This window comes from Aplosporella prunicola (genome assembly GCF_010093885.1).
Source record: "Aplosporella prunicola CBS 121167 unplaced genomic scaffold K452scaffold_18, whole genome shotgun sequence".
Taxonomy (NCBI): Eukaryota; Fungi; Ascomycota; class Dothideomycetes; order Botryosphaeriales; family Aplosporellaceae; genus Aplosporella; species Aplosporella prunicola.
Window position 1 is genome coordinate 733530 of NW_022983546.1, and position 20186 is coordinate 753715.

Genomic DNA, 20186 nt, shown 5'->3' on the forward strand with positions numbered 1-20186 from the left:
ACCGTGTCTCTCCCTATCACCGGCCCGGCCCCGCTCTGGAAGGTTCCCTGGTCTTTTAACCGTATCTGCGGTGAGCGAACGCTGCGTGCACTGGCTCTAAACTTCTCGGTTGACAAAGAAGAACCGGCCCACGCTATCCCCGTTGTGACATCCGGAAAATCCCGCCGGGAGTTTGCTGAGCTGCCGAAACATCTGACGGCCGAACGGTCAGTCTGAGGGCTAATCTTAGAAGCGCTGAAGAAGCTGGTTCTTCGTACGGCTTATAAGACCACATCCTCAGCGCCCTTCCCATCAATAGCAGGTCGCTTAGCTCAGTTGGTTAGAGCGTGGTGCTAATATTTCGGTTTCTCTCAAGAGTTTCCTATATATTAAACGCCAAGGCCGTGGGTTCGACCCCCATAGTGACCAAGAGCTTTCAGAGCATCTTCTTTTGTCTCTGGAGATGTTGTGGTGGTGTTGAATATAAAATTTTTTGGTGTATGCGGCTCTGATTCCGTTTTGGGATTAGCGCGTTGACAAGACTGGCGCGGATCCGACGAAACGCCGAGCCCGGCTCCGACCTCCGATCTCCGACCGCCGACGACCGGCAATGTCCACTGCAGAAACATTTCTAACAACTCGTCAGCCGCTGCATCCATTTGTCTGTTTTTTTGAGGGGCCGAATCACTTCTTTTCTCACTGTGCACCGGTTTCTGCTGCTGAACTTCGCTCGCTTCCATGAACATGTTATGTAGATGGACGGTGACTGAACACTGATGGACTCCGGTCTTGTCTCACCCTGCCATATGGTTTCTTCACAAAAGACGACGCATGCGCAGATGTGGTCAAGGACCCTGTATGTACTGCGAGATAAAGACAGTGAGGTTATAGCAATTGCTCTGCCGGTACTGCGAGACAATGGTGTCAAGGCTATGTAGTGGTGTTCATGGTCATCCGGCGGGGTAAGGCTTCAGTGACCACATGCATACGCATGAAGGACAGCCATGCGACAGACATAAGTGCCTGGTTTCCTTTAAGACTCTGAATGAAATCCCACATGCCTGGGCGCGATGCACTTCAAGCGTTGTCGCATCCAAGTCTCGAGACCGAGCGCAGATTCATGGTATATGCGCTCCATGAGAGAATCACGGAAAAGAGCTCTGGGGAAAAGTCACCTGTCTGTCTACTGCGCGCAATCACGAAACACCCAGATCTAAAGTGAAGCACACGCGTGCAAATGGCGACAGTCAATCCATATAGGCTTGAAAGCGGCAGGGCGGCGGTGGTCTGGCAGTCGCGGATGGCAGGACGTGGTTTCCCAATTTGGCAGCGACCGCCTACTCCAAGATGTCGCCTCGTCCAGCGACACTCTCCAACTTCATCTCCACCATCAGGATTTACTCACGCTTTTATCGGCATTTTCGCTATCGTTACGCTCCCGCAAACCATTCACAGCAGACTGTTGCGATAGACGCTCATTAGTAGCTTGCTCGGTGCCTTTGGCCATTCGTTTCGGCTTGGACCGTTCTCGTCGTAAGCTCACCGTCGCGACCTTTCCGCTGCCTCGCTTTGTCGATGTCTCACGTCTATCACGTATGATTTAGTTGTCGACTACTTTCCTTCCCAATTCGTCAGCCATTTATCAAGTCGCTGCAAATATGCATAGGTTCTCTATCGAAGCGCTGGATCATCGAAGAACTCCGATCGGATCCCATATTATCGATGTGGACGCACAGGCTCGCCCTATTATGCCCCAGCCATTTCCCGCTCTTTGGGAGCAGACCTGCTTAACCAATAACAACCCTGTTGTTCGAGCTCCGGAAGCTGGATTCTTTACGGATTCCGATGCTGCTTTGGTTGAGAGACGAAAAACGCATTTGAAGCGCGGGAAAGTATACTTTTTTCGCCACAACAGGCTCACGGCCGAGACCGCCAGGGTGAGCTGCAAGGCCGAGCACGGTTCTTCTCTGGTTGCATATATAAGACGGTTGCAGGAGCTGTCTATGAAGGCACAGAATTGGCAACGAGAAGCGCTTGATATCCCAACGACTGCGTCGGCAAATTTCTCGGACGGTTGGTTTGTGAGCTGGGTAAGTTCATACCCGGTAGACTACAACTGGCAATCTGACTGGCGTTGATCCAGGTCGCATCTACGACCACGCACGAGAACTACATGCTGTGCTTGAGAAACTTGTGTCTGGAATCACACCGGGTGTTGGCAGGCAGGAACGATAGCGAGTCACCACCACCAGATGGACAAACCCGTATACAACGAGCCGATTATATCTTCAAGTTATTCTGCGAAGAACAAGTCAGCTACCATGCGAGGCTCTTGGACACTAAAATTCATGCTGCATCTATTAACCATAACATTCAAAGGCATATGGCAACCAACAGGGCAACCAACAGGGCAATTGTCGAAACGTGGAAAACCGAGATGGACGCAAGAATTTCTGAAGTGTCTCATTACGACCCTGCACCTCCTGAGATGAAATTCGAACCCGCCTACGCGGGGATTCCAGCAGACAGTGTCCTATACGTGGAAATGACCCGGGACGAGAGACTTAAGTATTGGTCCGACAGAATATCGAACGATGTCGTTGCTTCCTTCTACAAGCTGGTGTATGACGTCGTCGCATTGAAGGCGAATTGGGAAAACTCGCACATTTCTCAGCTCATGCGCATGACGATAAGTATTGCCGCAGACGAAATATGGAACGAGTACATCATGCCAATCCTCTACCCCGGAACTGGACGCGCTGAAAACAACATCGGCAAAATCCGCGACACGTTCAAAGGCGCAGCCGACCAGGCAGCTGCCTCAATCGAAGGCTTCCCAGAGGGCATATCTGGAATTTGGGTCTACTCCGATTCGGAGAGGCAGAGGAAAGACAAAGACAATACAGAGAAGTCCGCTAGAAAGCTGGAAGAACGGTCTGGCCCCGCTAACTCGCTTGCAATGTGGCGCCGGGCATGAACGCATTCCATAGACCCACGAATATAACGTTTCTGTAGCCGTCTCTCTCTCTTTCGTTTCTATCATTTTCAAGCTTTGGGTATGTCAGTGCTTTCTTCAGCGGTTGGCAGGGCTGAGCACCGGGGAACAGCGCTCTTTTCTTGTTAGCACAGTAGCATACCGAACCAATGAAGCCGTTTGTCGTTGGAGATGTATCGGTGTGTGCGCGTTGCGTGGTGCTGTGATGGTGTTGGCACCGGTGGACTTGCATACACTTCGACCATATATCACGTAAAACATACTATACACCTAGAGCACTCCTTGCGCACCTGATGATGCCAGAAGAGAGGTCTATATGGCTGTCTCGCTGTACGTCCATTCTATTCCGCTCTCGCATCCACGACGTTATTCAAAGATATAGGAAGACATTACATATGTCTCCCATATCCAAGATTCACTGTTTAGCGAAACCGGGTCCTATCCGTTTACGAAATACGAAAGTAGTAGTATAGAGATTTAGTCACGCACTATACAGACATGTCAGCACGTGGGGTGAGCGAGCTATCCATGGCCTTGTACAAAGCACTTGGTGCAAAGAGGCAAGGCAAGGCAAGGCAAGGCAGGACGAACCGGACAACCAGACAGACGAGCTGCGAATTCGCCACTTCATCACCACCATCGTCATAATCATCATCAGCACAAAGCACAAGAGTTTCGTCTAAACCAGTCCAACCCCAAACGCACGTACGTACATACTCAAAACGGCGCACGCCACCAGCGGCAGTCCAGCAGGAGGGTGAGATAAGTATATAGCATGATAAGATAAATAGACTAGACAAGACAGCGCAGAACAAACAAGCACGCCCAGCAACCCATCGCCATCCCTCGGATGACTCCGTCCGTCCAGCCTTTCCCTCCTCCCCAGCTCGTAACTCCAAAAAGCATCGAAGGAAAAGAGAAAGTAACTTTTTTGGAAACCGACGTGAAAGAGAAACTACAACGAAAAGACGCCCAAAAAAAGGGGCAGGTATCTCACGAATGGATGGTGAAAAGCGCCCCCAGGGCTTGCTTGCTAACGTAATTTTGTTCACGAACGCCTGAGCGTGGGGAAGTCGTAAAAATCGTATGGTGAATCAAAGTCGTCGTTTGTAGTGGAAACTTCAATCGCTGTCCAGGTCAATGACTTGGGGTGTCACCGTAGGGCCAGCTGAGACGGCTGCACGGCTACTGCTGCGACGCTCCACGTTGCCTCCAGAGAGAACAGGGGTGTCCGGCCGCGACTCCAGGCTCTTTTCCTTATCCTTGTCCTTCTCTGGCTTCGGGCGCCAGCTTCCGTCGGGCTCGACGATAATGGCCCGCGTGTCCAGCAAGCCCTGCTCCGCGAGCTTCGCTCTGACCTCGACGAGAAAACCATCCACAACCAAGCTCTTGGGCCGCGCGTCCGCGTTGCACAGCGGACACTTCCACGTGTCGACGGCCGAGGGCGCAGCTGGCTCCTTGCGTGGGAACGCCCGCGTCTCCAGGTATGTCTCCAGGTCGAAGCAGTCGCGATGCACGCAGCTGCGGCCCCGGACCGGGATATTGAAGATCCGACAACCGCTGAATGGGTCGAAGAGTCCGATCGAGATGTTGTCATTCACCACGGCGATCTCGTCGTCATCTGGACTGTTCAGGCTCGCTTTGATGGAGGCTTGGACCTCCTCTGACGGAATTTGCCGATCAGCAAGGCACTCGGCCTTGATGGTGTCGTGGCGCTGAAAGCCTACCACTTCGATCGCCATGGTAAAATTAGAGATTGATTCGGCCTCGGGCATCCGCAAATTGTTAATCTCGAGTACGTTCTGGCCTTCCTGGATGTACGAAGTGAGATCGATTGGTAGATCCTTTCCGTAATGAAGTTTTTTACGGGCTTCGAGAGGGTGGTTGTTGAACCTGAGAAATACACCCCTTGGCCAGACCGTATCTTTGACCGCCCACTGCTGCTCATCCAGCGGCGTGTTTGTCTTCACACATCGTAGACGATACATTTTTGACGTTTCGAAAATCGTCCGTGAGAAGAGCGGACCGGATTCAGAAATCTCACCTATTGGTAGGGAGGCGTATTGCTCGGCCGAGATTGTAAATGCCATGCGAGTTTGAGGAGAATTTTCCGGTAGCTTGGTTGGCTCTAGGCTGAAACCTACCACAAATCGATAAAATTTGTCGATAATAGCCGGCTCTTCTTTACTTAGCATCGCTCTTAGTTTTGGACTGCGCAAATGCGCTTGATGCAAAGCCACGCGAGTAGGATCAGGTTGAGCCGCCTGTAAGGCCGTGTAGCCTGCTGGAGGTATAAACAGCGATGAGCTTCCCTGCGCTGGCATTGTTTGTCGGCGTTGTTGTAACTCGCCATTCATCTGCCGTGGCATGGATTGAAGCACTGCGTTGGTCGGTGGACGTGCCAGACCCATGGTTGACGGTGGGACTGACGAACTAGATCCAGCGAAAGGCATCATGCCACGATTAACATGGTGATGGTGGTGGTAATGCGGAACAGCATTTCGAGCAAAAGCCATTTGGTTCATCTGCATTTGCTGCCCAGTGGTAGCGAACCCTGGATTATGTTGGTTTTTGTATTTGACATGGATACGGATCTCTCACCTGTTGGAGGTATTCTACGAGGATACATGGTTTGCTGGTCCACGTTCGATGTTAGGGGAACGACGGGAATAGCACGAGGTGCAGAGTTATGCAGTAACTCGAGAAACTTATTGTAAATGTGAATGAAAAAGGTACTGTATTGCTGAGCCTCTTGCGCCGATTGTCGTTCAGAAGGCATAGGTGAACCTCGGGATAGAATAACCTGGTTGAAGCGTTGTTGATGCTTGGCAAATAGCCCTTCACTCTCTCTCCAGAATAACCTTGAAGCGGCAGCTCCATCCAAATGTGATGGCAACCACAAACGTCTCACAATGGCCCTGTATACTGTTTGCTGGAGCAAAGGTGAGTCGATGCCTAGATAAAGGATGAGCTCTTGCACCATTGGAGGCCATCCTCGTTGTTTGCATTCCTGTTGCAACCTTGTCCATCCGTGTTGAGAACGAATGACGAACAACTTGAAGCGTTCGATTTCGTTGGCCAAAAGGTTTGGCCACTTCATCCTCATATCTGTGAGGGAAGCTGGAAATATGGTAAAGTAAACTACCACTTCTGGTCGAAGTTCAGAATTGCTCATCAACAAGGTGTAGAGCAGATCAAACGCTTCGCTTGCGCCTCTCAGATGCTTTATTTCAAGTGGTAAGCGTTCTGGATCGACGGAATGTAAGCACATGAACTGGTGGAAGGTCAAATAGACATAGTCATTGGTATGAACGGCTTCCTGGATCAAACCAAGTCTAGTCCTCTCGAGGTGGCCGAGAGTGTTGATTGGAAAATGACGCATTAGATCCTGAAGCCTCGCATTGCAGTATTCAGGGGAGTGACATTGCGCTTGAGGATCCGGAGCGGGCTGATTCGGGGGGAGCGACTGGCTAACACTGGTATTAATTCGCGTCGGTGGCCGTGGGATGGGTGCGGCAACAAATGAAGCGGGAGCAGAGGCATCCGTACGGCGACGCTTGTGTGTTCGTCGACGCTCCGACTCGGAGTCGTGGTCATCAGCAGCAAGATCGACAATGATCGGCCTGTCTTCGCTCGGAGCGGGTGAGGGCAACAGGTTGTTCGGGGTCGACGATTGCATTCGAACGGGCGGCGTGAGGACCTGAGGCGGCGGAAGGCGAGGAGGGCGGTCCTTTTGAGGCAGGTGCGGAGAAGGAGCGCCGCCGGTAATCCATGAAGGCAACGAACGACCGCCTAGAAAGGCGTTGGCGGTAGAGTTGGACGAGGCCAGGTCGCGAGTGGGAGCTCTGTTGGGCGGGGCCATTGCAGCGTCTGCTCGGGACATGGTGTAGAGTCGACGCGCTGCAGCGACTTCTTTGCGACTTGCTTGGCAGCAGGGATGGAAAAAGGCACGTCAACGATGATGAGGCCGCACCTCCTCGAGCGCCCGCGGCTGAGGGCACGCGGGCAGCGGGCGGAGCATCGTTGTGCAAGTATGGAGTTAGGCAGGTAGCTAGCTGGGCGATCCGACCGGAGCACGCTGGGTCATTCGAGCTCCGCTCACTAAGCGCCGTTCCATCCCATCCATTGTACTCTTACTTTTCTTTTCTCAGCTTCACATTGCACCCGCGCGCATCCTCATTTTCCCGCCCTCCCTGCTGCCTCTCGCCGCCGCTCTCGCTGATTGGCCCTGCTGTCGACCGTTGAATGCCACGCCGAAATTGACTACGAACCGCCACTCCCCTCTGCCCCGGCTGAGTCCCTCATCGGCCGTGGCATCGCAATCTCCCCGTCGCGCCTCTGCGCCATGACCGTTGCCGCCCGCCAGCGGTGGTGAGCGCCTGCACCCTCAGTCCGGACGGAACACGACACGCATTCACAATGGCGCGAGGAGAGATGGACCAGGCGCGCCCGGGGGACACCCTTTTGGTGATCCGTAAGTTCGCGCGGCCTCCTGAAACCCCCCGAGGGGTCTGAGAGCATCGATCACCGGGTCTGAGCTGACGTCTGCCCGTCCTAGACGAATTTAACGCGCGGAGCCCCGACGAGTTGACCCTCAAGAGAGGAGACCGCATAGAGCTCATTGAGCGCGATGACGACTTTGGCGACGGATGGTTTCTGGGAAGGCACTCGCAGAATGGAGCCACCGGCCTGTTCCCAGAGGGTGCGCAGGAGACTTTGTTCTATCTTGCGGAACTTCCACACTGACCCTCCTCGCACAGTTTATACACAACTGGCTCCGCGGCCGAGCTTCACTTCAAACCTGCACGCGCGCCCCGCTCCGCAATACCACGCGTCCCCCGTCCACTCTCTGAACGGGAAATCGTCTGAACCCGCTCTCGCGACCATCCAGCGCGAGGAATCCCTGGTAGAGCCTCTCGCCGCTTCATTCCACGACTCCTCGGGTCAGAGGTCATCGTCGGCGCCGATAGCGCTTCAACCGGGAGGGAAGGCTACGCCGTTTGCGCACACAATATCCATACCGCCGGCGTCGCAAAAAGGTTCGGCCATGGGGAATCAGGCTAGCCCTGTTATGAACGAAACCCTAAGCGTTATCGACGAGCATTTGACCGATATCCACACACCTCGAACCAGTGGCCCCGCCGGTGACAGGCGCCCAACAAATGACAGTTCGAGCGAGTATAGCAGTCACGTCGATCACCGCCTGTCCTACATCAACGGCACCGAGACGGACGAAGAAGAACAGAGCATGTACACCCTCGCCGAGGTCCGAAGCTGGTCGCCCGAGCGAGTCGCGGAGTGGCTAGAGGACGTAGGCGTGGAGAAGCGCCATTGCGATGTGTTCAGGGAGCAGGAAATCTCGGGCGAAGTGCTTTTGGGTATGGATCAGCCAACAATCTTCATGAAGGAATTCGACCTGGGTCCCATTGGACCACGTCTGCGAACGTGGCAAAAGATCAAGGCCTTACAACAAGAAGTCAGCGACGTACAGCCTGGCGCAGAACAAGCCGAACCCGATCACAGCGCGACCAAAGCAGCCCGACACCGCAGCTCCTCGATAGGCACGGTACTCCCACGGATCCCGAGTTTGATGGATCCGAAGAGCGCTAGGCCGTCAAGTAAACAACAGCTCTCCAGAGCGAGTTCGCAGGCGCAATCGGGCAGGTTAGGCAGTGGGGTCGCTCCTTCCTCTCCCGCAACTCCTGGATTGGGGCACTCGCGACGTCCCTCGGCCGCGTCGGTACGCGAATACAATCAACACCGCCGACACTCTTCCATCGAGTTCACGCCAGAACCTGCAACGCCAACCACCATTACCACGAAACCCTTGACTGCGTCACCTACCGCACATCGCAAAATTCCATCGTTCGATCGTGGCTGGATCATGGGCGATCCCAAGCCCCCGTCGCGCCCGGCTTCTTCCGCGCAAATGCGACCAACCACCGGTGAGGAGAGTCCTGGGGAAAATGTTTTGGGGCCTAATGATCTTGACCGTGGCTATTTCTCAGGAAACGAGGCCGAAACACGCAAACACAGAAACGTTCTCCGAAAGAGCCACAGCCCCACACGTTCGCGCACGGGCAGCATCAGCATAGACGGAAGGCGCTTATCGGCAGCGTTTGGAAAGAGGCACTCCAGAGTAGGAAGCAAAGACTCAAACAACGAGAATGTCGAACCCACCATTTTCATCGACGATATCCAGTCGAGCCCGAGCCCGCGGAGCAAGAGCGCCCGTGCGGCCAGCGGTCCCGAGCTGAGGACCGGCTCTCCCAGAATCACAAAAGACCGCTCCCAGACAGTCACCAAGCTGGATTACGGCGCACCGAGCATAGACGCCATAGCATCCTCGCCAAATCTCGTCGGCAGCGACACCGAGTCCAACGGACGCGCCTCCCCACCACCGGCAATCGCACGGCATCCCAAGCAGCGCGCGACCGGCCTTCGCGCAATCTCCGACGCAATATCCGGCAACATGCTCTCTCTCGGCAGCATAAGAAACGCCCCCGCTTCACCTACCGTCAAGGACGCACCCCCGAGCTCTCCCGCTCGCACGGGATCCAGCACGCCCTCGGCGACATCAAAAAGCTTTGAACTCAACGAACCACCGCACGAGGTTCTTCGGTCCGCCACTGGTAATTCCATGACCCCCAGCACGAGCTCTGGCGGAAACAACAACGGCAAGAAGAAGTCGAAGAAAGAAACCAGCGCCTACCAGAGGGGACTGGAACAAAAGTCGCCGCAGGAACAGATAGATGGTGCTGACTACAGTGGTTGGATGAAGAAAAGATCGTCTAACATTATGGCCACGTGGAAAACTCGATTGTTTGTGCTCCGCGGCCGACGGTTGTCGTACTATTATTCTGAATTCGATACCGCCGAGAAAGGTTTGATCGACATTTCGGGCCATCGCGTGCTGCCCGCCAACAATGAGCGCATGGCGGGGCTCCACGCCGCCGTGACCGGCGCCAAGTCATCCCCCACGTCCCCTCAAAACGCTTCACTGGCGACGGCGGCGTCCACGGACGCGGCCAACGCGCTGGACCGTCAGGATGATGCTTCGGGTATGTTCATCTTCAAGCTCATGCCGCCGCGAACCGGCCTGTCCAAGGCAGTCAACTTTACGAAACCGACCGTTCACTACTTTGCGGTCGACAACGTGCAGCAAGGAAGGCTTTGGATGGCCGCGCTGATGAAGGCGACGATTGATCGAGACGACACTAAAGAGGTCGTCAGCACTTACCAACAGAAGACCATTTCGCTCGCCAAGGCGCGGCAGATGCAGCAGCGACCGCCTAACCTCATGGGCGAGGATGGCGAGGAGGACGATCGGATTGAAGAAGCGCCCGAGGAGGAAGACGCGGGCTTCACGATAGCGGGCGCTGACCAAGCGGAGCCGTCGCTGCGAGACACGGTACGCTCGAGCAGCATTGATGCCAGCGACGCCACGACGGGAGCGGCCCCCGAGTCTACCACGACGACGTCGCTGGCAAGTGAGACGGAGCAGAAGGAGTGACTCCCAGAGGCTCAACTGGTGCTGGACCTCGTCACTTGAGGGTATGCACCGTTGAGTCTTCAGGCCGGGGAGCCAAGGATCGAGTCACTATTGGCACAACGCCATTTTCTTTTGAATTTTCTCTTTTTTTTTCTTCGTTACTCTCGGATTCCCTTGATTTCTGGAGGATACCTACGGGTACAGGTAGCATTCTTCTTTTCTTTTTTTCCTTTTCTTTTTCATACACCCACTCACACCGACCGCCGCCATACACACAAGTCTGTCCACGACCTGTTCTCCTTTATCTTCTTCTTTTTTCCTTTTTCCTTTTTTCGCAGTGTAACATACCTGGAACGACGTTAACGAAGCGGGCCCTTCATCGGCGGCACCATCACCATCACCTCCTCTACTACCACCACTACATCGAAATCTACTCCATCTCTCAAACTCTCACTGCGACAGCAACAAAAGCAAAAAGCAAAACAAGGGCTTCGTTTATACAGATTTCGTTTCTCGGTGTGTTGAGCGATATCAATCGATCGATCGAGCAGAGCGTGCTGTTGTTTTTTATTAAGGTTCCGATGTAATAGTGTCTAGTCTGTAAGTAGTTGACCCAACTACGCCTCTACGCCTTGCTGCAGCTTCTGGGCATGCTTGAACTAGGTGTGCACCTCGGAGCACACACTCCGGTTTGAGCCTCTTTTCCCGTGCGTGTGCGTGAGAGAGCCGACGTTGTAGGGTGTTTGCGCCGCAAGATGACGTCGTTGTTTGCCGCGCTAAGCGCTGCCGCTGCTTGCCTGCCGTTGCGGGCTAAGCGTGCGGCTTATGTTATCGTGTACGGGGTGCAGGGAGCCCGGCGGGATTATGGAGGGGAGAGTCGAGGCCTTTTTCCCCCTGCTACACGCTGCACGCTGCACGCTGCACGCCACGCTTCGACCGCCCTTCCTCGTGCGGGATCGAGATCGGGTTGTTTGTGGTGCCTATCGCATCGTGAGAAGCGGTTGCGGTTGACATGGGCGGGCGGCTTGTGCATGGTGTGCATGATGTGCCGCGCGTCCTTTCTTGTCCTTGTGTTTGCTTTGCTGCTGATGGGTGTTTGTGTGTTTCTTGTTTGCTGCACTACCTACTACAATGACCAGCTCCGTGCTCCGTGTTTATCCCATCCTAGGAAGGAGAAGGATAAAGACACTGCTACGGAAACCTACCTATGCAGCGCGATTCATGGGCAATGGGCCCTGAGGGAGAGGGGTGGGGTTGTATATCTGCGGCAGCGAGCGAGCGAGAAGGAGGATCGGTTCGGGTTGGCGGGTTAGGTAGGCATGCGCAGCCAGTCTTGTCAAGCAGACGCGGGCGTGCGTACGGATGGGGTTGCGGGCGGACGTATGTACCTTACCTGCCTACGTTATGGACCCTTACGGCGTGCAGGGATGGTGGCAGAGAGAGAGAGAGAGAGAGAGGATAGCCACGGATCCGCACGGCCTGCTTGCTCCATGCACCCATATATGCATCCAACCATGCATGCACGCACGCACGCACACCATGCACAGCACGCCGCTCGCGCGTGCGCCGGATGCTGTGGCGCGCTGCCCCGCTGCGCGTGCTGGGTACCTTAGGCACATACCTACATAGGTACAATATGTAGGTCCGAGGGGAGGGGGCCACGGGGGGAAGCGAGCGAGTGCGGCGGCAGGGGGCCGGGGCGCCATGTGGATGCAGGGCTTCGATGGGCGATGGCGATGAGGGCGCCGAGGAGGTCTCGGCTATGGAGCGTGGGTGTGGTGGTGGGTTTGCTGGGTGGGTTTGCTCTGGTGGTTGCTCGGCGCCCGGCTGAGCGTCGTCCGCTCTTGTCCCGAATGCCCGACTGATAGCGGGATACACTAGCTAAGCTTACCCCGCGGTGCTGGACCCCACTTCGTCATGACCTCAGCGGGACTGATGGCGACGGCGACGCGGGGGAGCGCTGCGAGCTAGGAGGAACTGCTGCTGCGCACTACTAGCTGAATGTACTGTACATAGCCAAGTGCGCTGGAAGCTATCCTACCTACAACACTCTCTTCTCTCTCTCTCTCTTCTTGTCTCTCCCTCTCCCCACACAAACAAACACAATGGCGACGCCCACGCCCACGCCCACGCCCAGCGCAGCAGCCCCCACGCACCCCGCCCCCGCACCCGCACTCTCCCCCCGCCTCCTCGCCAACAAAGTCGCAGCCATCACCGGCGGCGCCACGGGCATCGGCCGCGCCATCGCCCTCGAGTATCTCCGGCAGGGCGCGCGCGTCGCCGTCAACCATCTCGGGGACGCGGCATCGGAGGCGAGTTTTGCGAGCTTGGTTGCTGAGGCGGAGGCTGCGGGCGTTGGCAATGGCAGTGGTAGTGGTAGTGGCGGTAACGGCACTGGTAAAGGCAATGGTGAAGGTGAAGGTGAAGGTAGTGCTGAGGGTACTGGTGGTGCAGCACAAGAGCAGCGCCTGATTGCCGTGCCCGGCGATATCGCAAAGCAAGAGACTGCGGCGAGGCTGGTGGCGCGCACGGTCGAGACGTGGGGTCGGCTGGATGTGTTCGTGAGCAATGCGGGCGTGTGCCGGTTTGCTGATTTTTTGGAGTGAGTCGCGCCTGCCTCCTAGCACTTTTCATAGTAGCAGCAACACCAACAACAACACGCTAACCCCCCCATCCCAGCATCGACACCGAGCACTTCGAATTCACACTAACCACCAACCTCGGCGGCGCCTTCTACGCCACTCAAGCGGCAGCGCGCCAAATGGCGACCCAAGGCCACGGCGGCTCCATCATCGGCATCTCGTCCATCAGCGCGCTGGTGGGCGGCGCGCGCCAGACGCACTACACACCCACCAAAGCCGGCGTGCTGAGCCTGATGCAGAGCTGCGCGTGCGCGCTCGGGCCCTACGGCATCCGCTGCAATGCGCTGCTGCCGGGGACGATACGCACACAGCTCAACGAGGAGGACTTGCGGGACGAGGACAAGAGGCGCTATATGGAGGGGCGGATTCCGTTGGGACGGACGGGCGAGCCGGCGGATTTGGCGGGCCCCGCGGTGTTTTTGGCAAGTGATTTGGCGGCGTATGTTAGCGGCGCGCAGTTGTTGGTTGATGGCGGGTTGTTTGTGAACTTGCAGTAGGGGGTGGTGGAGGGTTGGTTGCGGGGGGAGGACGGCACTGTGGACTGGCTGCCTAGGCACTGGAACCACTGAAGAAGACAAAACTAGAACAGAGATTATCACAGCCAACCACATGCGCACACCCCTTATCAAGAAACCATCTACACCGCAAAACCTAACCCAACACGCACACCCCAGCATTCACATGTGAAACCAGCCACACACACACACACACACACCACACCCCCCAGCAAGCCCAGACCCGTCCACACCCCTTCGATAAAAATAGCATCCCATCAACCCAGCAACCCAGCAACACTCTAGCCCCCCCCCATAACCCAGCAGAAATCTAGACCCGACCCGACCACAACCCCCTTCGAATAAATATACCAACATGCAAGAGACCAAGAGTCTAGGCCCATCTCGACCCGTCCCCCTGGTCCCTCCGGCCCCCTTACGGCGCCGAGGTAGCTACCTAGGTGTATGTACCGGTGCCGTGTATACATGCCCTCCCACCCCTGCGTTAGAGGAGGGATGTATGCGTGTATAGGTGGGTATATGTGTCTACCTAACTTAATCGCCAGGGATGCAGGGGTGTACGTGTAAGTGCGGGGGTGAGGTATACTGGTCGCGATGGAGCGTAGAGCCTGAGGTGCGTGCTGTTTGTTTGCATGTATGTTTGGATGTTGTGTGTGTGTGTGATGTGTTGGTAAACTGCAAAGGTTGTAGGATTTCTTGATGGTGGATTTCAGAAGTACGTGAGCGGGAGTTGAACACTTGGGACTCGTCGATAGCAGCGCAAATGCTTTTTCGTATTCACATTGCTTCAATATCAGCTTTATATCCTCCACCACACCACTCTAATCCTCAAACCCGCCAAACTCCCCATCACTAGCCTCCTCCTTCCTCTGCACGCGCTTCTCCGCTCCCCCCGTCTCCTTGCGCCGCCGACTCCCCTCCACCGCACCCTTTCTATTATTCTCGACCCTGCGCTCAAAGCCGCTCTTGGTCGAAATCCGCGTCTTGAGCTTGCCCCTTCCCTCCTCATTGCCCACGACGCCCGCCCTCCTTGCCTCCACACCGCGCTTCTTCAAGCGCTGCTTGTCGCGCTTGCTCGGCGTGGGCAGGGCATCGAGCAGCCACTGCTGGACGGTAGCCTCGCTCTCGGGCTTGCCGCTCAGCTGCTCGCTCGCGCGGATAATGTTCGCAATGTTCTTGATGTACGGCACGTCCTCCTCGGTGTACAGCGTGACGGCGACGCCGCCGGCGCGGCCCGCCCGCCCCGTCCGCCCCACCCGATGGATGTACGCCGCCCCCGACGTCGGCGCGTCGTAGTTGACGACGCCGTTGATGCCGCGGAAGTCGACGCCCCGGCTTAGCAGGTCCGTCGTTATGAGCACCCACACCTCGCCCTTGCGGAACCGCGCCATGACGTTGTCGCGCAGGCTCGACGACAGCGACGAGTGCAGCACCGCGATGCGCGTCGACCCGCCCGCTTCCGGCGGGATGTCGTATTGCAGCTCCGAGAAGAGGGCTTGTGCGCGCGGAATCGTCTGCGTGAAGATGAGGAACGGCGGCCGCAGCGTCGGCGTGTTGTCTCGGCTCGTGGGCGCCGTGGGGTGCAGCAGCTGGCGCACCGCGAGGAGCTTGCCTTGCTCGGTGGCTGCGTACGTGAGCTGATGGTGCACGTTGGGCACGGCGGAGTCCTTGAGGCCGACGACGAGGCGGACCAGATCCGGCCGCGTGACGCCCGTGCTGTCTTCCAGAGCCTCCCAGCGCTTGTCGATGGTGGACGTGGCGAGCTCCTCGATGTTGGATCCCATGGTCGCAGACCACAGGCTTACCCTCAACTGCGGGTTGCCGCATGCATTCCAAATGTCGAGCGTTTGCTCGCGGAAAAGGGGGTCCAGAAGAACGTCTGCTTCATCCAGAATCAAATACTTGACGGTCGGCAAAGCTCCGACCTTTCCGTTTGATCCTTGGAGTGCGTGAACTAGAGTGAGAGGTGTCGTAACCAGAATCTCCGATTTGACCAATTGACCCCGCTTGCGCTTCTTGCTCGGTTTCTTAGTGTCCGAACCGCTGTCGCTTTCGCCGTCATTTTCAGACTCTGAAGACTCGTCGGCCTGCTCTTCCTCTGCGTCGTCTTCGGCCGCTTGGTCCAAGACTTCCATGCCCTTCTTCATGAGCGAAACCTTGATGCCCGTCTTGAGAGCAAGTTTCCGTCCTTCGTTGACAATTTGGCTCGCCAATTCCTTGGTCGGAGCGAGGATGATGGTCTGAACACCTTTCTCTGCTGCACCATCTTTGCGCTTTTTCAACAATGCGTTTACAACGGGAATGAGAAATGCCAGCGTCTTGCCGCTGCCCGTAGGTGCGACTGTGAGGAGATCGATGCCCGTACCCTCAGGGCCAGCATCATCAAGCAGCAAAGGCAAGCTGGCCAGTTGCACTTCGGTGGGAACCGAATAACCTTGAGCGTTGATATTGTCCGACAGCTTCTTAGAGACACCAAATTGACCACGCAGCTTCTTGAACGAAGTGAGAGGCTGCGGGAACAGCTGCACCTTGGTCTTTTTCTGAGGCGCCTCCTTCGCCTTGGACTTCTTGCGCTTCTTCGACTTGCGCTCCTCCTCTTTCGCCTTGCGATCCTCCAGCAGCGTGATCTTGATCTTGTGCGTCCGCAGGATGCGCTTGCATTCCTCTTCGTCCAGCGGCTGTGCGGCGCCATCCGCATCCTGCGCAACCTCTTTCGCGGACTCCTCGGCAAGAGTCTTCTTGGTCGCATCGGTAGCCAAGCTCACACCCTCATGTTTGTCGCGGGCGCCGTCGCCAAAGAAGTCAAGCTCGGGGGGAAGGTCCGCAGATTGCGGCGCGGCCTGCTGTTGTCCTCGCTTGCGCTTCTTGTTCTTGGACGGGTTTGAGCTCGCGTCTTCGGGCGTCTTGGCTTGCGTCGCATCGTGTCCGAAGAGCTGAGGGTTCGAAGGTCCGCCGCTCGAGGGCAGTTGTTGCGCGGGTGCGTTTTTTGATGCGCCTTTTGAAAGGCTGGTGCCGCGCGAGAGAACCTTGAGGAAATCCATGTTGGCGTGCGGTTACTGAGCGTGGCGCATACCTTTGGTTGTGGTGCGTCCAGAAAAATCTCCAAACGTGCAGGGACCACTCGATTTGTCGTGGCCAGCCTTGGATGATCGTGGTCTAGACAAATTAATCGCGGCTGATTTGCGACTACATGAATTGCTTTTTATAGATTTGGATTTAGTGATGATAGGTAAATAACCTTGAGGAACTCCGACCGGTCGGATCTCAGGCTGATGAACTAAGAACCCCGTGAATTTTTATAAGACGTGTCGGTACAAACATTCCGCTGGGCCGAATGGTCCAAAAATTGCCATTGCTACTTGGTGTACATCGCACAAAGGAAAAGAGGAAATCTAGAAGCAGCATATGTGCATGTAGTACAATGTTTGGCCCGTGGGACAAACTGCTCCTCTAGCCATCGGCATCCCTCTAAGGCCTTTCCAACCTACTCTGCTTTTCATTTATTCGGCTCGACTCCCCTCCCCAGACGTAAGCCTGTCATCCAGATCCATCAAACTTGTCGCTGCTTAGTGCAGGGGGTCCTGGGTGTGAGGACCGCTCGTCCTGTAGCCAACAACCTTCATGCGGCCAATCATCTCACCAACGGTGAAGAAGCCGAGAACCTCAGCCGCGATGACGCCAGCGCCAGCCATCTCCGCTCTGCTCATGTTCCTGGCGCGGCCGAGGATGGAGGTGGGCTGCGCCGAGCCGGAAGCGGCGGTCTGGGAGAAGAGGCGACCGGGGTTCTTAAGGGAGTTCCAGACGGGCTCAAGGTAGGTCTGGAACTGTTGCATGGAACTGTCAAGGGGTTAGTATTGAATCGCGCGTCGCAGCTTGAGGCGCTTACGGAGGGCTCATCTTGCGGGCCTCGAAGATGAGCTTGCTAAGCTCGAGACCGACGCGGGAGTAGTAGACGGTCGGGGGGACGAGGGCTGCGGCGTCATGGTTAGTCAATGGGCGAATGCGCAATGTGGTCGTGCGTCTTCGAGGGGGCATCGCGACAATGGAACCTCACAACACCCATTCCCGGCAAACACACGAGGCATTGCCATCGCGTAGATACTTGTCCGCCGACGCACTAGACCAATTGAAGGTAAAAGCTCTGATACTTACACTGAACGAAACCGACCAGCTTCGCGGTCCTACCTCCCATGGCGCTCAGGCGCTGGACGGCGGCGCTGCCGTACTGGCTGGCCTTGGACATGGCCGAGCTACCAGAGGAGCTGACGCGAGAAAGACCCTCGGAGGCCTTGGAGGTAGCTTGCGAAGCCTTGTCCTTGGCGGCATTGGCAGCGTCGGAGGTCGAGGAGGCGTTGCGGAGGCCGGCGCGGCGCACGGCGAAACGAGAGTGCCGGAGCACAGCGCGGGAGGCAGCCATAGACATGTCGACGGAAGATGGAGGAGGGGAGATGGGGGGTTGATGCTGCTGGGTTCCGTGGGCTGGTGGTTGGAACTCTGCCGTCAACGCCCGATCTTTGCTTCTCGCTTTCTTGGCACGCTAGCGAGGTCACCATTTTGCGAAAACCACGCCTCGCAACTTCACCTCGAGTTTTCCGGGGCGTTTTTTTCGTTGCATCTCACTCAGGCACCATGCACTGCTGTTCTCTATCCCTACAACTTCTAACTGTGCCACAGTCCGCATCCGAGCCTCGCCTGCCCCAGCCTGCCCCCTCCACACGTCCCTCGGATGCGGGCCTTGACCTCGCAGAGGCAGGCCAAACGTAGCCTGACACGACAGAGCATGGCGTGTCTCGGACGCGGAGACTCTCCAAGTCGAGCAGGTGGACGGCATGAACGTTTCCCTTCGAATTCGCGTTTCGCGTAGCGTCGACTGCTCGGGCGATATCCCGAGCCTCAGAAGTAGAAGACACCCAAACCCTGATCCAAAAGGCGTCTTGAGTTTTGAGGATGTCAAGAAGTGGTTCTGGTCGGACGTAGGGAACCTGCCACACGGTGGCTCTCCTGATCCGTCGTCTGACTCTTGGGCTTTCACACTCAAAATAGCAACAGATTACCTCCTCGGGACAAGAATCGCTTATAGGGATCTAGAATTGGGAGCGACAACGATTATATTGTCTGATGTGGAGTCTGGTTTGCAAGGTGAGCTTCGCAAATTGTCGTTTGCTCGAGCGCAGCGATCCTTTTTTTATCTTTATGCCGTCGATCCCTTATGCAAGCACAAATGCTACGGTCGGAGATGAAACCACGGGCGATGCCCACATGGACGCGATCCAGACGCCTCGTCAGTAGCTACGCATGGGGTAACTCACTTCCGACGGACCCTGAGTGGCAGTCATGATGTTACTATCCTCGTCTTGGCAACGCGTCTTTGCCAACCGCATGTCAATCATCAGGTCAATTAAGTGGAAGTATCCAGAAAATACGAGCTTTGACGCGTCGACGCGTACACCAGTTCTGGAGATGTTGCGGTTAGCGCGCCGCCGTTTCTGCGACCAAGGGAACGACTCACGTTTTATTGATAGACACTGTTGGTACACTGGGGACGAGGTTGCTAATAAGGATGTTCAGGACCATTGGGTTACCGGCAGAGCGAGCTTCCCTCGTACCCGGATATCGAGCAGAACCCATGTCCGTGGCTGGCAGGACGGCTGCAGCTGCAGAGGCCACAGATCGATCTCGCGTGTGGCTTCAAGGGCAAATCGAGGAGGGGGAACGCACAGCAGCTGCACGGGGAAGCCTTATGAGAAATAAGCTTCTTTTGATGAAAAAAGCAAGTTGTTGCATGAAGAGACGAGACGTTGGAAGCGGCTCAGCCCTACCAGCATAGATGAAAAAAACAAGAAAGTTTGGAGACGCTGCAAGTATTCGTCGTGATGCAATGACCAGTAAGTTTTGGTGGCTAAATTGACCTGACATGCATCGGAGCGGGAGGGAGAGGTTCCCCCCGTTGCCCCCGGGCAGATCATGGTATTGGTGTAGCTACGGCCGCACACAAGATGTGATGATTCGGCTGGATGCTCTGATCGAGCCGCACATGTTCCGGCCGTCAGCAGACGCCCCAAGCTCGTATGGGGACCGGCCCAAAGCGGGCAAATCCGCGACGATGGAGGCCATTAGCCGACGGAGCGGAGCTACCCTGGCACGTATCTTCACGGTCCTCAGCGTGGTGTGATGGGATGGAGGGCACGCCAAGCGAAGGTGGGCCGAAGGTTCAGGCTAGGCGAGAGGCGCGCCTGGCTATTGGGGGCGGCGCAGGCCCCCCCGGTACCCAATGGCCTCGCGCTTTGCCGTTTTCTCGCATTTTCCAACGGGCGGGACCTACACAATGACGATCCAGCCTAGGGGCATAGCTCGATGCATGTCCTTCTCAGAACTGCTCAGTGGCCTGGTGGGCCCGAGCCATGCGCAATTATTCTTCGACATCATCCTGCTTTGCACTATTCGAAGGCCGTTTAGTATGATATATCGCATCCCACCATGGGCCTGCATTATTTAGTCCCCAGCCCTCCCCCGACGCCGTCCATTGCAAGTGCTCCGTGAGCATCCCCGTCTTGCTACACTCG

General features: G+C 56.2%; 7 protein-coding genes and 1 non-coding gene across 8 annotated transcripts; 4 read left to right on the forward strand and 4 right to left on the reverse strand.

The window, feature by feature from the left end:
* Window positions 1-300: 300 nt before the first annotated feature.
* K452DRAFT_t108 lies at window positions 301-408 on the forward strand. Its single transcript has one exon. It is a non-coding gene; the product is annotated as a tRNA-Ile (tRNA).
* A 1229-nt stretch (window positions 409-1637) lies between these two features.
* Window positions 1638-3143, forward strand: K452DRAFT_336063 (uncharacterized protein; the record flags this gene model as incomplete). The annotated part of the gene is made up of 2 exons (XM_033545235.1): window positions 1638-2069; window positions 2123-3143. The coding sequence occupies 2 exons, from the start codon at window positions 1638-1640 to the stop codon at window positions 2954-2956; spliced, it is 1266 nt and encodes a 421-aa protein (XP_033395778.1). The 3' UTR covers window positions 2957-3143.
* A 507-nt stretch (window positions 3144-3650) lies between these two features.
* Window positions 3651-7010, reverse strand: K452DRAFT_360256 (uncharacterized protein). The gene is made up of 2 exons (XM_033546325.1): window positions 5576-7010; window positions 3651-5528 (listed from the first exon to the last, which is right to left on the reverse strand). Exons 1-2 carry the CDS (start codon window positions 6855-6857, stop codon window positions 4096-4098), a joined length of 2715 nt encoding a protein of 904 aa, XP_033395779.1. The 5' UTR covers window positions 6858-7010; the 3' UTR covers window positions 3651-4095.
* A 383-nt stretch (window positions 7011-7393) lies between these two features.
* K452DRAFT_231705 (uncharacterized protein) lies at window positions 7394-10487 on the forward strand (the record flags this gene model as incomplete). Its single annotated transcript, XM_033537186.1, has 3 exons — window positions 7394-7448; window positions 7533-7676; window positions 7735-10487. 3 exons carry the CDS (start codon window positions 7394-7396, stop codon window positions 10485-10487), a joined length of 2952 nt encoding a protein of 983 aa, XP_033395780.1.
* A 1341-nt stretch (window positions 10488-11828) lies between these two features.
* K452DRAFT_60293 (uncharacterized protein) lies at window positions 11829-12371 on the reverse strand. Its single transcript, XM_033546894.1, has one exon. The coding sequence runs from the start codon at window positions 12170-12172 to the stop codon at window positions 11879-11881; it is 294 nt and encodes a 97-aa protein (XP_033395781.1). The 5' UTR covers window positions 12173-12371; the 3' UTR covers window positions 11829-11878.
* Window positions 12372-12637: 266 nt separating this feature from the next.
* On the forward strand, window positions 12638-13605 carry K452DRAFT_193757 (uncharacterized protein; the record flags this gene model as incomplete). The annotated part of the gene is made up of 3 exons (XM_033535894.1): window positions 12638-12836; window positions 12921-13068; window positions 13146-13605. Coding segments are annotated over 3 exons (807 nt in total), but the record flags the coding sequence as incomplete, so codon positions are not given.
* A 579-nt stretch (window positions 13606-14184) lies between these two features.
* K452DRAFT_289460 (uncharacterized protein) lies at window positions 14185-16673 on the reverse strand. The gene has a single exon (XM_033540829.1). The coding sequence runs from the start codon at window positions 16662-16664 to the stop codon at window positions 14445-14447; it is 2220 nt and encodes a 739-aa protein (XP_033395783.1). The 5' UTR covers window positions 16665-16673; the 3' UTR covers window positions 14185-14444.
* A 147-nt stretch (window positions 16674-16820) lies between these two features.
* Window positions 16821-18053, reverse strand: K452DRAFT_253841 (uncharacterized protein). The gene is made up of 3 exons (XM_033538303.1): window positions 17776-18053; window positions 17510-17594; window positions 16821-17460 (listed from the first exon to the last, which is right to left on the reverse strand). Exons 1-3 carry the CDS (start codon window positions 18044-18046, stop codon window positions 17190-17192), a joined length of 627 nt encoding a protein of 208 aa, XP_033395784.1. The 5' UTR covers window positions 18047-18053; the 3' UTR covers window positions 16821-17189.
* Window positions 18054-20186: the final 2133 nt, after the last annotated feature.

What these genes read in the sequence shown, in the direction of transcription:
- K452DRAFT_360256 (XM_033546325.1), bottom strand. Translation starts at nt 6,857, where the DNA reads ATGTCCCGAGCAGACGCTGCAATGGCCCCGCCCAACAGAGCTCCCACT. An exon ending in TCGTAGAATACCTCCAACAG is followed by an intron (nt 5,529 to 5,575) that starts GTGAGAGATCCG and finishes AACATAATCCAG; the next exon opens with GGTTCGCTACCACTGGGCAG.
- K452DRAFT_60293 (XM_033546894.1), bottom strand. Translation starts at nt 12,172, where the DNA reads ATGGCGCCCCGGCCCCCTGCCGCCGCACTCGCTCGCTTCCCCCCGTGG.
- K452DRAFT_289460 (XM_033540829.1), bottom strand. Translation starts at nt 16,664, where the DNA reads ATGGATTTCCTCAAGGTTCTCTCGCGCGGCACCAGCCTTTCAAAAGGC.
- K452DRAFT_253841 (XM_033538303.1), bottom strand. Translation starts at nt 18,046, where the DNA reads ATGTCTATGGCTGCCTCCCGCGCTGTGCTCCGGCACTCTCGTTTCGCC. An exon ending in GCTGGTCGGTTTCGTTCAGT is followed by an intron (nt 17,595 to 17,775) that starts GTAAGTATCAGA and finishes ATGACGCCGCAG; the next exon opens with CCCTCGTCCCCCCGACCGTC. An exon ending in GCCCGCAAGATGAGCCCTCC is followed by an intron (nt 17,461 to 17,509) that starts GTAAGCGCCTCA and finishes ACCCCTTGACAG; the next exon opens with TTCCATGCAACAGTTCCAGA.